The 15,518-nt window shown below is 44.5% G+C and overlaps 1 protein-coding gene and 1 long non-coding RNA gene across 5 annotated transcripts in view; one reads left to right on the top strand and one right to left on the bottom strand.

Annotated features, from left to right (window-relative positions):
• Nucleotides 1-724: 724 nt before the first annotated feature.
• Nucleotides 725-4,708, bottom strand: LOC119006340. The gene is made up of 4 exons (XR_005070754.1): nucleotides 2,518-4,708; nucleotides 1,270-2,341; nucleotides 1,066-1,102; nucleotides 725-840 (listed from the first exon to the last, which is right to left on the bottom strand). It is a non-coding gene; the product is annotated as an uncharacterized LOC119006340 (long non-coding RNA).
• LOC119006323 (Down syndrome cell adhesion molecule-like protein 1 homolog) overlaps nucleotides 4,665-15,518 on the top strand; it is a 112,314-nt gene continuing 101,460 nt past the window's right edge. For 2 of the 4 annotated variants that reach the window (XM_037074948.1, XM_037074938.1), the window contains exon 1: nucleotides 12,445-12,666. In XM_037074948.1, coding sequence (XP_036930843.1) covers nucleotides 12,624-12,666 — 43 coding nt within the window. In that variant the 5' untranslated portion in view covers nucleotides 12,445-12,623. Of the gene's footprint in view, nucleotides 4,715-7,467; nucleotides 7,555-7,670; nucleotides 7,810-12,441; nucleotides 12,667-15,518 lie in introns of those variants that run through there. The other 2 variants (XM_037074957.1, XR_005070753.1) reach the window with 2 other exon arrangements.

The raw sequence follows: 15,518 nt of genomic DNA, 5'->3' as shown, positions 1-15,518 counted from the left end.
AAAGGTGCCTCTAAAACCATTTTCAGTGAGTGGAGGGGCTGAAATGTATCTCTTGCTCCCATCTCAAACCTCTGTTTCTGTCATTGTTGTGATCAGAGGAGCTTCGTTTGGAAGAAAACCACAACAGTTCTGAGCTTTTTGGAAAAACTAAACACTTGAACTATTTTTTTCTTCTCTCTAAAGGAAACAAGATCACCAGCTGTGGCAAGTCCAAGGTAAGGAAACAAGCAGCAGACATAAAATATGACTTTATAGTGACATCTGCTGGTCATACAGGTTATTAAAAATGACAGACTTCTGTAAACTTTTAGGTCAAATGTGACAGACTACCTGACCATGACATGAAATCAAAATTACTGCATATTAGGTGGCCTAATCCCCAGATACCTACTACAGCTACTGCTTTATCATTTACAGCCAAGGCCTGTTGAAGAGGAGTAAACTGAGCAGAACCAGCTGGGAACCAGGAGAGTGCCACAATGTACTATGATACTGTCAGCTGTTATGTGTGTGAGAATAAAGGGCTTTTGTATTAATAAAGTGTGCATAACCTTGATCTGTTTGTGTGATTGTCACGTTATTCATTGAAATACCTGGCATAATTTAAAAATGGAAAAGTCCACTTTGAACAGAAGTTAAGTGAATGTAAGTATTGTGCCGATTATGCTTCTCTTTCATTCTTAACTTAAGCAAAGATTTGAATGCAGAACTTTTACTGTGCAGCATTAATAGTTTAATATCGGTTGCTAGCGTTGCCATCATCATAGTGACATCATCAGAGAAAAGATGAAAAAAAAAAAAAAAGAAAGAAAAATAGATGGCGTTGAAAACTGCTCCTGTCTGGACAAACAGAATTTTAGATTATTGCGCAAACCAGCACTTATAAATCATTCAGTACGTTACGCAGACCTTTTTTGTGGAGTATCTGTAGTGTTAAAGATAACACTATACCAAGATTCAAGTCATTTAGACGTATAACACCAACAATATAAAGCAGAAACCCACAAACTACAATATGGCAGGATGATCACAATAAGGAACAGGAACAAAACAAGCTCCTCCTACCTGACAGGACACGCCCCCTCAGGTGCAATCCCAGTACCTTAAGGAGAGCAATGTTTCGTCCTTCAGCTTTTGTGCTTCAGCAACATGTAATATCTGAGCTGCTCAAACCACTGCACACGTTCAGGTAAGCTATTTAATTGTTAACAGGTATGTGCACGTGGTTGAAAACCAGACAGGACTCTCCCTCCTTTTCCCATCACCTACCTTTTTCACGGCAGCCATCTTGACATGAAACAGAAGGCAAACTCAGGTTTGATTGATGACAATCGATGAAGGTTCAGTTCCAGTTAGTGTAGCGGAGACTTTTCTGATGAGCCAACATGCACAACAGCGGCACCGTGACTCTGTTTATGCAGAATGGAACACAATCTCTGTTAGTATCATTGGTTACACCTGTGTTTACCCCTGCTGCTTGATGTCAAAATGGCTGCTGTGAAAAAGCTCCACACACCTGTTTCACCTTATCCCTGCTGCTACTGTTTTCAGTATTTGGGTTTTTTGATATTGAGACCTGTTTTCTGTCCACTTTCCTGCCTGCCTGCCTGCCTACTGGTCTGCTTGTAAGGTTCTGCATTAAATCATGGAAGCCTCTCCTGTCACCTGCTTTCGGGTCCAAAACCTGTTGATCTGCACTTGATCAGCCTGGATCAAGTGTGCGACTCTAAAATGATCCCCTGGGTGCCCCGGTAGCTCAGTTGGTGCAGCAGGTGCCCCATGTACAGAGGCTGTGTCCTCGCTGGTTTGAGTCTGCTGCATGCCACCCCCCTCCATCCTGCCTCCTGTCACTTCTCAATGCTGTCTTATCAAGAAAAGCCATGATCAGGCCAAACACATTGGATACTCAGTGCCTTAAACAGGTTGCTGTGTTTTTACCATGTATTAAGCTGCTTTACCTCTTGCTTCATCACTTTACATTTTTTACTTGAAGCTCCTCAAACAAAGCTTTTCTGTGAAAACTGTGTAAAATTCTGTCCATTCAGCAGTGATTCATTTGACATGGTGTACTTACTGGCGGTAAATGTGTTAAGGCTATTATAACAAAAAGTTTTTTTTTATTTTATTTTTTTTTTTTATCACGGTTTTATCAGAACACCTCATAACCCACAGAAAGCGTATACATAACGGGCGGTAGTTTAGTTCCTCAGACTTGTAGTAACAACGCCGGTCACCAGGTGGCGTCGTGAGACCAGCGTGACCGCAGGAAGAAGCGCTTGCCCCGGCCACGTCTTCCCTCGACAGGCCGGTGGAGACGTGAAAGCCGCTGACTGACCGAACACTGTGGGAAAGAAACAAGACGGTAGGTGGGAAAGAGCTTTGACAATCAACAAATGAGTCGTGATGGATGGTCACGGACGCTATCACGAGCAATACATCAGACAATCTGAGTGACGTTAGTGCTGCAGATTACATCAGGAAGGAAATAAATAAAAAAACAACAACAAGTAGACGCACCATAAATCCACCAGAGAGACGGGAATATAATAATGGAGACTTTCTCAGGTCTTATCAGATGGGCAGCAGCAGCAGCAGCAGACCTCCCTCAGTGGTCCCAGCGTGGTGAAAGCAGCAGATCCTCAGTTGGGAAGAGAAGGCCTCCATCATGCAGCAGCAGCGCCGAGCTCCTCTCCTCTCCTCTCACTGCTCTGTGGACAGGACGTCCCCTTTACATCAGAGGCAGCTGAGGCACACTGTACTGTGTTCTCACCGCTGCAGTACAGATGACAAAGCGCATTAATCATCCCGCACAAAACTGCGCCTGATTAATTATCCCTGAATAAATAAGTCGTTACAGGCAGAGACAGGAGCTGTCAACCGGGAGAGTCCCAAGGACCCCCTGCGCGCGCTCTCTCTCTCTCTCTCTCTCCCTTTCACTCTCTCTTTTTTCTTCTTCTTTCTTTCTTTTCTTTCTTTTTTTTTGAAGATACAATTTAAGGACTTTATTAGCCTGGAAATAACTAAATCAAGCTAAAAGGAAATTCTAAGGCAACATAATATTTGGACACCTAAACAGCAATATTATTAACAGTTGTTCAAAATTCAGCAAATCCTCTCAGTAAGAGCTGCCTAAATTTACTGTTCACCTATATGTGACTTTGTGTGTGTGTGTGTGTGTGTGTGTGCGCGTGTGTGTGTGTCAGTTCAATTGAAATGGGTTTTATCTGCATTAAAACGTCAGGGGCAACGTTGCCGAAGTGTCAAAATGCGTGCGAATATGGTCAAAAGATCACACTGCAGCTATTTTGACAGATATCAGATCCATTTTTGCATAGCAACTTTTTCTTCAGTTGGGTTTACAATCTGTACAGTGAACCACATCCACTGTTCTTAGATGAAAAACTTTTTAACGGAGGGGAAAAAAAGAGGATAGAAGACACCTCGAGGAGAGCCGCACAGAAGAGGGATCCCTCTCCCAGGACATGCAGTAGATGCCACATGTACAGAATAGAGTGACAAAAATCACACATTCATTCAAAAATCACAAATCATACATTTCAGTGACAGAATGTCTGATACAAGGACATGATTTGATGTGAACTTTTCATTTTATGACACATATACACAAAAAAGACTTGAAGATGCGACAATTGCTGAGGTCTAAACGAGTCACTTTTATTTTTATATAGCCCAAAATCAGAAATCACAGCGTTTCAGGGGGCTTTACAACGTATAGGTAAAGTGTAAGACACCCTCTGTCCTAAATAAGGAACAACTCAGGAGGGATCCGTCCCATTGGACAGGCTGACAAGCAATATAATGAGCACAGAACAGACCAAGTTGAAATTGTCAAAGTGATTAGAAATAAGAGCACCTTTTGTCTCAGCCTCACCTGTTGAACATTGACCATTTATTCTGTTTGTCTTTTGGTTGCCGTGTTTCTTGTTGTCATCCCTTTTTACAACAGCCAGTTTTTTGGCCACCGAGGCTGCACTTGGTCAGGATTTATCTCTGCTATCTGACAGGAGGGAGATATTCTGGTCGCTCATAATCTCTTTTTAATCTACTTTGGATTTTAGTTTCTATCGTTCCAATATTTCCAACAGGGTTCTTCAAGTGATATCTGATGTGGGGAACTGTTGTCTGGGCTCAGCTCTTTTGTTTTGGCGGGTGATCTGGGATAATTAAAAACACTGAGTGCTCACTTTTGAATGTTAACTATCAGTGGGTCTGACTCTTCACCCACATTTGCTAGTGTTTTTCCCTGTGTTTGTGTAAAACGTATCTGCTAACGTCTACATGAAAAGTATGATGGCCGAGTGAACCACGTACCTCAATACCACTTGGTGCATTAGGCTGGATTTAATGACACTATCAAATATTTTAAGCAAGCTTTAATTGGAATTGGGAGAATTCTTTCTAAATTGCGTTTAAAATTGTCCCAAACCTTTTTCTCGCGGTGCATTCACTGCCATGTTGAAACTCCCTGATGCGGTCACAGTTATACCAAGGTAAAGTAGGCATAACTCACACTATGTTGAATGTTGCGTATATTTACGGTGAACTGTGTATTTGCTCCCCTTTGTGTAAAAATGAAGGACCTGCGCTGCAGAAGTCAACACAGCCCCAGGACAGGCGGTGAAAGCAGGCGGTTTTACCAGTTGGACCCTTCAGTGCCTTGGGTCAGCTGCTTTCCATAAGGGCTTCAGTTGAGGTAAGCGTGAAAGGCCATTTATCACACGGTTGACTCGAGCTGATAACATCATACACACACAGAAACAAATGCACACTGCGCTTGACAGGTGTGAGAGGGCTGATAACTGACTGTTCCCATAAGCATTTAAGATGACTACCTACTAACTGCAGAGGCAAAAATCATATCAGGGCGACTGCGGGAGACAAAACAGGTGGAGAGTGGATCAAATGTGTTTTTTTTTTTATTGCATGGCTGGATTTGACACTTTTAAAGGCGTGGGGTTGACAAAGAAACATAAACACTTCATGAGAAGCGACTATAACACAAAGGCAGCACTGCTGGTGACTGTGTCTAATTTTAACGGTGCGTGTCCCCTCTACGAATGAAACAGGTTCGCAGTTTTAATAATTCACCTTTAGTTTGAGTTGAGATGATCGCTGCAGTTCTCTTGGTCATCTCATGTCGCTTGCAATTCTGTAGTGGAAGTTTTATGCTTGACTTCAGTAAAAGTGTGTAGGGATTATAAGCAGAGTGTGTTCTGCAACGCGGTCCCTGGGGGCCCACTGACGTTTCCTCGCACCAACCGACCTGATTCAAATGATCAGCTCAGCGTCAAGCTCTGCTGACAATGACACGTTCATTTGAATCAGGCGTGTCAGGACAGGGAAACATTTGAAACGTGCATCTCAGGTTCATTTTAAACAAACAAGGGCGCAATAGTTTGGAGTAAATGCTGTATTTGCATACGTCTTCAGATGAGGATTTGATTCACCTGATGAATGAATAGAATCTTCAGTGTCCATGCTCATGGTGATGAAGGAACATGCTGTCATCCAAATCAGCAATGTGGCTTTTTGATGTTTTTAATCCAGAAAAAGGCCTCAGTATCAGGCTCTGGCTGCGAAGATATGCTTTGTAGTCGGAACAATTCATTGATTTTTTTAAACTTTTTTTTTTATTTTTTTTATGGGATTTGTTGGTGTGATCGACAAGTCACAGTTTCGTAAAAGATACAGATGATTTAAGTTCAGTTTTTACATTCTTCTAGTTGTTCAAGCTGAAGGCTTAAAGAAGCTTTTCTCTGCTGTTCAGCTGCAACTTTATGTTGTGAGTGTGTTTTGTGTGTGTGCGTGTGTGTGTGTGTGGAACAGGTTCAGCAGTATAACAGGTACAGGAGTTTTTTAAAGCGTGGGAAAGTGATAAGATCAAAGCACAGAGGGTCAAGATGGAAAGTCTGCCCTCAGCTAAGCTCCACAGCGTCCTTGCACACCTGCCAACTCTCCCTCTCTCACATCAGTTCGTTGTTGGCTTAATGTGATGTAACAGACCGGAACTGTAAAGATTTGAGTGTCAACAGCAGGGTTATTTATTTGTTCGACCCTTATTCATGTACGGTCGTGATACATGGCAACAGAGTTCACATGCACAGTGTCTCAAAGCTAATTTGAATGACTAGAGAAGATGCTCAGTGACCTAGTTCATGTTATAACCAGCCAGGTATTAGTTTTATAGTATGTATCGTGTAAACACGATAAAGAAAAAGAATCGACCTAGATTATAAACTGTTTTCAAAGTTAATCGATTATTTTTTGTATCATTACGTTGCTTTATGTTTTTTGTCATCCAGCCGTTTATCTTGCCACCATCGGCCACAGTGCGTTCTGTATATGTTAGACTAATGTATTGCATTAATTAAGGGCTGGGTTTTGGGTCCCCACTGACTTCCCTATGTCCTACCTGCTTCTCATTTATTAAAAATCCCAACAAATTATTTGACCTTTGACCCCACAATGCAGACACTTCAACTTGTCTTTGTATAACCTCAAAATGATAGATAGGCAGAGCAACAGTAAAGATAATCCTCTTCTTGTCCTCTTCCTGAGAAAATCTAAATCTGGTTTTATTCCCTCTGATATCATATCTGTATTTACTGGTTTGTTTGTACGTTTAAAACGTTGAAATAGATGAACAATTAGGGAAAAAATGGAGGCAATCCTCAAGTAATATTTTGTTAGGTTTCACCATTTATGTGTGCTCCGGTTCTGGAGAAATACCCTCTGGCCCTAGGTTTTATGTTTTTCAGTTAGTTTGTGGCAATTTGACCACACCTCTCTGAGGGATTTGAACTTTAACGAAAAACTAAAAGACGAACACATTTTGACACGGAGATGGCCGACTGCTGAACCACAGCCACAACATTAGGAGGCAGGGCCCTCATCAGCTGATGTTGTACTTCGGTTGTGTAAATGTGCAATTTGTCAAAACCAGCTGAAATCCAGTTGTTTGGTTGATGTCAGGAACATTGCTGAGGCTCGATTACTTAAAAATGACAAGAAAACAGTCAAGGAAAAGTTAAATGTGTTGTGCACTGTGGCAGTGGTTCTGGTGGGTTATTTTGTCAAGTTATTTTTCATTGAAGTAGAAGTTTAACAGATATTTTTTTTAGATTCTTTGAATAATTAAATAATTCGCCATTATTGATCTTTAGACTAAGACCTTGAGTTGGAGTCACTACTTGAGAACTTCGATAAGTCAGCATTAGATCTTCTAATGATAACATCTTTAATTGTGACCACTGGGTGTCACTAGATATCTCTGATCAATATCTCTGTACAAGCCACGAACATATCCACCTGACTCACCCTTTAATGTATTCAGATTCCAAAGATAAATGTTAATCCTTTACCGAGCCGTTCAAATTTCATTTGTCTCGTTATGCTTGAGGAACGCAGCCAAAGTCAGAAAGTGTGTTTGTGTGTCACCCACTGCAGAGCGAGAGCAGCGGGTCTCTGGGTTGGTCCCACAGAGGACGCCTCCAGCGGCAGCCATCTTGGAAGCGGTGGTATCGCCCTGGCACGGTGTGTGTTTCTTTCTTTTTTTTTTTTTGTCTGCGGGCGTTCTGTCTGCCTCAGAATCGCACCGTTCCCCCATCTCCAATTTTTACTTTTTATTTTTTGTCTTTCTCTTTTTCCAGTCTCATCGTCTTCCTCCCCCCATCTCCCTCGCCTCCCTCCTCCTCAGCCATGCAAATAGTCTCATTTGTAAACGTGAAAAAACAAGTGAGAGGGGGAGAGAGAGAGAGAAATGGAGAGCTGAACCTCCAGCAGAAGAAGGTGCCCCCCTACGCACACACACCACCTCCACCCCTCACCCCATCCTCTCGTTATCCTCCCCAGCTCATTTGAATAAATTAACACCCCTTGATGTCTCGCGTGCACGCGCACGTACCCTCATGCAAGAAATCGCACAAGCACGTACACACTCGAGCAAACACTCCCAAACACACACCCGACTGTAGGATAGGGGTGCCGCCACAAATATATGTCCTGCACTTCACCGCCATGTAGACACATGCTCACACACACGCGCGCACACATCCTCTGATGTGGTGATACACTCTCACACATCTGCCACAACAATCATGCGTGCTCGGTTTAAAGGCAAACACACACCATTGGTCGGCACCTTTCCCGTTAATGTACTGCAGCACAGCGGTGTGTGATTCATATTAGCCTAATGCAGAGGCTCGTTCGTACATGGCGGCATGCGGAGCTAGCTTGGCGGCCCCCACTGAGGGGAAGCAGCTCTGCGGCACATTGTGGTTTTTGACAATGTTCAGGACTGACACTTCACACACACAAAAAAAACTGCAGTTCTTTGCGTGCCATGATGCGCCTTTAAAGGAACACAACTCCCCCGTTTGACCCATCGTCGGGTAAATCCGCCCTCCAGCTCCTCCAACCCCGTTCCTGCAGCTCCCTCAGTCTCATTTGGATCCCGGTGACCTTGCGCAGAGCTGAGCAGCAGCGCCGCGTGCCCTCTCCGTCTCCTAATTCTGACCTTGCCGCGGTTTCATCTGGGCCGGAGGCTGTGCATTAATACTGGATACATTAGCGCTAATATGATCCTAGCATGTAGTCAGAGCCTGAGGGGAGCTTTGATTGTCTGAGCATTAACATTAACATCCACATTAACTCATCCACCTCATCACTCTCTCCGTCTGCCCCTCACCCTCCCCTCCCTCTGCTTTCTGTTGCCCTGCTCACCCACTTTTTTTCCCTCCTCAGTCAACAAACTCTCTTCCTTTCACTCCCCTCCTTTCCTATCTCCTTCCCTATCTCTAGGCAACGACAGAGCGGTGTGATGGAGATGGAGATGAGTCACGTGGCCTTACTGTGTGTGTGTGTGTGTTTTTTTTTTTATTTGAATGGTGTGGTGGCAGCCTGTCCTGGGTCCTGTCCTCGGTGACAGTCACTCGAGCTGTCTGGGAGCTGCTTGCCTTTTCTCCGGCCTGGCTGGCCCAGCTCAGCCTGTCAGCCCCCATGATGATCACTGTCTGACATACAGTACAACCTGCTTGGCGCTGTCAGGCCGACTCACATCAGCCCTTTAACCAGCTTGCCACGCTGCCTTTTGAAGTCCTGACGGAGACTCCACGCGTTACCGTGCGGGGCTGCTGCCGGGGCGGAGCTCGGTTTGAGTGTCAAGGCGTTGGGTGCTGTGACCAGTTTGTCATTGGGAGAGGAGCGTCGAGGTGCAGGACGGGCGACGCTGAGGCAGATTATATTCCCCACGAGTATCCGTATCACTCATACACTCCAGGCTGCACTTTCAAACCTGGACTGCGGTTTCGTAGCTTGCATCCAGCTGCAAATGTGTCCACCCTGTAAGAATAATTTCACATCCGGATGTACAGAATGCATAATGGAAGTGCTCCCACTCCAAATGTGTCCCTGTCATCGTCGCGGCGCTTGTGCACGTTCGTGGGTCTGTTTGAGAGAGACAGAGAGGGTGCGTGGGTGTGTGTGTTTCCACCTGTTACATAATAGAGAGTGGAGGCAGAGTGTGCTGCCTCGCCTGCCACACTACAGCGGCTCTTCAGTGGGAGTGAGAGAGAGGCCACAGCTTGCCTCAGCTCTGTTCCACAACCAGGACTACTTCTGGTTACGGCACTCACAAGAAAAAACAAAAAACAAAAACCACCACGTTATGTTACAGAGAGAGAGAGAGACCCGGAGAGAGTGATGGCGGAGGTTATGTCAAGTGGAAGGTGTGTGCTGTCAGATAAGTAGTGCGACTGAGTGGACAATGAGGAGAGCGTCTGCGGTCGGACTGAAATGGATGACAACAACAATCAGCTGTGCTCGGGTGTTTGTTTCATCATGCGTTGATCATTCAGGTGTTGATGATAAAAGCAGAGGAGCGGTGAGCCCACGTGGTGTTGAATTCTCAGAGGTAGTTGATTGTTTTTTCCCCCTTATAATTGATTAAATTGTGAACAACAATGGCCTGAAACTTTTATTAAAGTCCCACTTTATTCAAAAATGTTGTTTGCTTCTTTTCTGTACAGTCGAGTGTTTGAGTGTCCCCGTGCAGAATGATGTACGAGACGAGGCTGTTTTTCACATTTCATGCTCAAAGCGTCCATTTTTTTCCCCGCGCTCACTGGAAATCTGATTTTAAGAGGCGGGGCGACAGGCAGCATTTGTGACACAAGTAGTTTGTAAGCCCAATCCTGGTCCAATATTCAGCATACACAAAGGTGATGTGTAAAATATGCAGCCTCTAGTGCGCATGCACTGAGAATGGACTTCACAGTGAAGCAGGAGACGCCATTGTGTCCAGCTGCTCAACTTGTGAAATGAAAATGATCTGCATATATTGTGAAATTTTTAATGAGGTACAATATGCATGTGTGGAGGGAATCCTTAAAGCTACGACAAGGAACTTCCAACTGGTTATGAAACAGTCTCAATTTAATACTGATCCTTCTTTATTGTCTATGTAAGCAGAAGAGACCATCAGGGAGAAAATTAGCTATTTACTTGTAACTGACATTGGTGGTCTTCATGCCTGTCACCAGGTCCGATTCTGATTTATCGGATTTGGATAAGTAATAAAATCAGATTTTTTTATAACGGGGTGCTGAATTGAGTTTCACAGCCCATGTAAAAGTAGCTGCTCTTCAGTCAGGTGGTACGGCAGTAAATCTTTTACCAGAATCAAAAACAAAATGAATGTTACTTCAAGGGCCTTTAAAGAAAAAAATACTTCCAAAACAAGAAGCCAGCGTGTCAGTAGATCTGTTGGTACAGTGGTGAAATCACATCACATGGTGCACTCCCATTGTTGACTGTCTCCTGGTCAGGTGCTGAGCTGCAGTGTAAATACATGTAAAACAGGCTGGTGTCACTGCAGGTTGTTTCCTCCTTCACTCCTCTTGTCTGATGTGGTTTTCTGTCTGTTCCTTCTGGTATTCTTCAATATTTCATTACCATTTGTCAGACTCTGACTCAGAAAACCGATGTCCTAACAGTGATTGTTACTTATTCAAGTACGGCTTTTGAATGTAAAATTCTGAGGTAATTTATTTCCTTTTTCTGCCTTGTCTGTACCTCCACTGCACCACATTTTGGAGGCAAATATTCTTCATTTACATCTCTTTGATAACATTAGTTACTAGTTACTTTGCAGCCAAAGAGACACGAATCAATGTATCAAAATGAACGCTGATTCAAAAGCCAAATATCGGATCTGATGATTGGCCGATTAAAACTTAAATACATTCAATATCAGATACCTAAAGACTTTCATTCAAGTATTATTGTAATGTTTTATGTAATATCCTTACTTTTACCAAAGTTCGACTTTTCAGTGCTTTACAGCACTGCATATTGATACATTAAAATCACAAAGATCATCTGTAGCAGCTATCATTAATGTATGCTGCACATGTATCTGTATTTCCCCAGACCTCCTGTGGCTACTGCATCTAGTTTAATTGAATTATTGCTGTGGGAATAAACGAGGTTTTTGCTTGGTTGGTTCAGATCTTAAGGTATCCATGACTTCGGCCCAGGTGTCTGTGAAAATTGGTAGCTCTGTTTTTAATGGAATACGTGATTCTAGTGTCAGTAACCAAGGAAAGATGACCCTGTTCAGTGCGTCTGTGTGCGCATGGCCTGTGTCCCTGTGTGTGTGTGTGTGCGCGCGCGCGCGTGTCGGAGACGGAGAGAATCAAAGGGAGAGATTCACGGATCGAAAGTATCGACCATCTCGATCACAGTATTAGCCCGATACGCACATTTTTAATGAAGCTGATTATCGATCGCTGCCTCGTGCTGTGTTTTATTATCCAAACTGTTCAGTTTGCGCTAAAGAAAAGTGACTTGAGCGCCACGAGTGTCGGTAGTGACACGCAGGTGCGCAGCGCAGAGCGCGTTCCCACTCTCCCCTTGAATGAGACGGAGGCTGCAGCTTCTCCTCCTCCTCCTCCTCCTCCTCCTCCTCCTCCTCCTCCTCCTCCTCCTCACCTGGAATCCACACTCCAAAATGTTCTTTTCTAACTTTACCATGGCACACTCTGGACGATTTTACATCGACTCCCTGCGCGCACCGCTGCTCAGACAATGACAACTGATATATGGAAATTCTTGAGCCGATTTGCATGGGAAATACGCGCAGGCTTTTACCTCCAACGGCTGGTGCTTTCTTTATTTCCTTGCGTAAACGGAACAATTTAAATGACTTGTATGAGGGTGCGTTTTTAAACTTTGGAAGTCCATCAAACTGCCGGATAAAGGCATCGATCCTATGCGCGTAATCCAGAGGTCCCAGTGGTTTCCGCTCGGTCCCCCGTTAGTGCGTACGGCTCACCTCTCCATCACGGCGCATCATTAGGATACCGGGGGTGGAGCGACAGCAGCCTGTCCCGGTTAGGGGAGGAGAGAACAGGGAGCAGAGGCGGTACTTTCTCCGCGGCTCGTTTCTCGGCGCCGGAGAGTGTGGGACCAGGGCTGGAGAGACCGCCGGGGAGCATCAGCAGAACCAGTCCAGCACGGAGCCTCGCCTGGCCGACCGCTGCGCCGTGCACTCTTCTCGGGGGGACTGCACAACATTCCTGCGAAATATAACTGCTTTTAATGGCATGTGGCTTGTAACTTTACTTCTGCTGTATTCTTTGCAAGAAGGTAGGTTGGAAAATGTGTCTCTGCGAGTGTTGCTTATCTGCATGCCGCCTGCCCTCCAGTGCGATGCTCAAGTTGGCCGTGCGTGTTTATTAGCTTATCAGGATGATGAGTGGCGTTGGGTTGAATCGATGGAATCCTCAAAGGAGGGGCAGAGGTGTCAAATCAAACTCTAAATCACCTTTTTGAGGAGGACTGGCAACTTTTTTTTTCTTTCTTTATGTACTGAAACGATGCTCTCCTGATTGAGCCTTCGTTTTTCCTCCTGGAGTAGGGCTCGGATTCCTCTCCCGCGCTCACAATGATTAGCTGATAACATAATCCTTTCTTTTTGACACAAAGATAAATGATCATAAAGCTCACCCATGTGCATACAATCAACGTGCACCTCGTTTTGGGGGATGCGCAGCGGGGGAAAGCCGCCACAGATCTCCAAAAGTGCACAGTGCGTTCGTTGAAGACGAGAAAGAAAAGACATTTGCATTTTGCATGATGAGTGTGTGTGTGTGTGTGGAGGTGTCGTGAATATGGAGGCTGTTGAATAGAAGGAGAGGCTGATAAGGATCTGCGGGCGCGCGCACGGATAGATCGGGGCGACCTCGAGCGCTTGGTGCTGGCCACAGCTGGAGGCTGTTTACTCGCAAAAAAAAAAAAAGTCCGAGGAGGGCCAGAGGAGTTTAACATATAGGCTGACTTTTCCTGTCCCAACACGAATTACATGTTAGTGTGCGTGTGTGTGCGCGCGCGTCAGGATGGGAGGAGAGGGGAGAAGGGGGGGCGTCCCTCGGGGGTTAGAGCACCCTTTTTTTATGAGTTATTTATTTTGAAACACTGGAATAGAGCATGAACACCAGTGTGTGTGTGTGTGCGTGCGTGCGTGTGTGGCAGCAAGGGTCAATACATTTTATGAGAGACGTGTGAACTGTTGCTGGGGGTATCGAGCGCTGGCCTTTAATTTGCAGATAATGCGCCCCAGTTGGGATGTTTAAAAGACGAGGCCGTCTGTCAGCCCACAGTTTGTTATTTTTCTTTGATTAAAAAAAAAAATTAAATAAATGAAAACAAGAAAAAAGAAAATGTAGGAGTGTCGGTGTGTGCAGACTCGGTTGTTATCATCACCCTGGTCTAATTATTCATCCACCATTTTCTGTGGCACCAGATTCTGCTGATTGGCTTTCGCTCCAAATGCTGCAGATGGGAGAGAATGATCCAGTGAGCCTCTGTTTTACACGAAATCTCCTTTTCTTTTCTTTCATTTCAATTCCCACCACTTCGTTCCAAGCGCACAGTGGGAATAAGGAACCCAGATTTTAGAATTTTTGATTCATTTTCATCCATTTTCGTCACTCGCTCACACCTTTTTGTTTGTTTGTTTGTTTTTTGTTTTTTTTGTTTTTTTATAACCGAACACACTTCATTGTAAGCCTTGATTGTTAACACATTTGGGAGGATGTGAAAGCGTTTGTTCATAACTGTGGGTGTGTTGGGTGCTCCTGGTCTCCATCGTTGGCCTTGGCAGTGCCCTCTGTCAGGCTGCAGCTGCAGCGAGGACTTCTGGGCTGTTTTTTTTGTTGTATGTAATTGGATTACAGGGTCTATTTCGATTATACACACTGTACATCGCCCTGTCCCGTGACTGAACGAGATGTACTGTGTGTGTGTGTGTCTGTGTGTGATGAGAGGAGGAGGAGGAGGAGGAGGGGGAGGAGGGTCGGGGGCTGCAAACAGCCACTGGAGCGGAAAGAGTGCTTGAGATGGGAGAGATGTAGATAACGCAGTGGAAAAAACAAACTTCCATTTTCTGTTGTTTTTCCGCGCCATGTTCCGCTCGTTCTGCACGAGTCCGCTGCGACCCAGCGCCTCGTGTGTCTGCGGTGCGTTTGAGACGCGTGTGATTTTTAATAAACTTTGTTTTTTAATGGGGGGGAAAGGTAGATCTGTTATCATACATGCATATGCATTAGTACTGCGTATTTTTCCTGGCTCGGCCGCGCCTCCCAGAATGGCACACAATTCTCTTCTTTCTTTTTCTTTCTTTCTTTTTCTTTCTTTCTTTTTTTTTTTTTTACACTAGCATGAGAATAGATATCAGATCACGCCAATGTATAATTTTTCCAGAGAATTCAGTCAGTTCTTTCTTTTTCTTTCTGTCATTAACACGACATTCATTAGGTTATTACTGACCGTTTGTTGCTTTGCTCTGGCTGCATATCAACACACCTGCACCCAAGAGTGCGGAGAGGAGGGGTGGAGGGGAGAGGGATGGATAGATGGATAGATAGAGGGAGGAGAGGAGGAGGAGGAGGAGGGAAGGGGGGGTACACTCATCCTTCTTTGTCATGATTTGGGAGGCTGCTTGTCATTTTATGGAAATAGAATTGAGACAAACTCAGCTGAGGGCTGCGTGGGAATCTGCTTTCAAGGCCTGATAGGCCAGAACAGGGCCCGAGAAAACTGGAAAAAAGGGGCTTAAATAATTATAGCAATGAATATAGTGTTAAGGACAGTCGCTTTGGTGTGGGATTTAAGGAGATTCACACAGTGATTGTGCAAATTTGAAGTAAAAAAAAAAAAGAGAAAAAAATGCCGCGCAGTGATGGGGATGGAGTGAGAGCTCCGGCTATAATTATTTCATCAATTAATGTGATTCCGGTTTTATCCAGTTTCGGTCGACAGGCCCCTCTGCAACACACACTCGACATTAAACTGGATATTGACTGTGTTACTGTGTTGATCCCACAGAGATGGAGAAAATCCTTGACGTCTATTTTATGCATGCACTTTCTTTTTATTTGTGTGTTTTTGTGGACCAAGGACCTTTTTTCCCCGTTTAGTTATTGTTTGTGTTTGTGTTC

This window comes from Acanthopagrus latus, chromosome 2, assembly GCF_904848185.1.
Source record: "Acanthopagrus latus isolate v.2019 chromosome 2, fAcaLat1.1, whole genome shotgun sequence".
In the NCBI taxonomy this organism is placed as follows: Eukaryota; Metazoa; Chordata; class Actinopteri; order Spariformes; family Sparidae; genus Acanthopagrus; species Acanthopagrus latus.
Note: the sequence above shows the minus strand (reverse complement) of the source record. Positions and strands in the feature narration are given on the sequence as shown.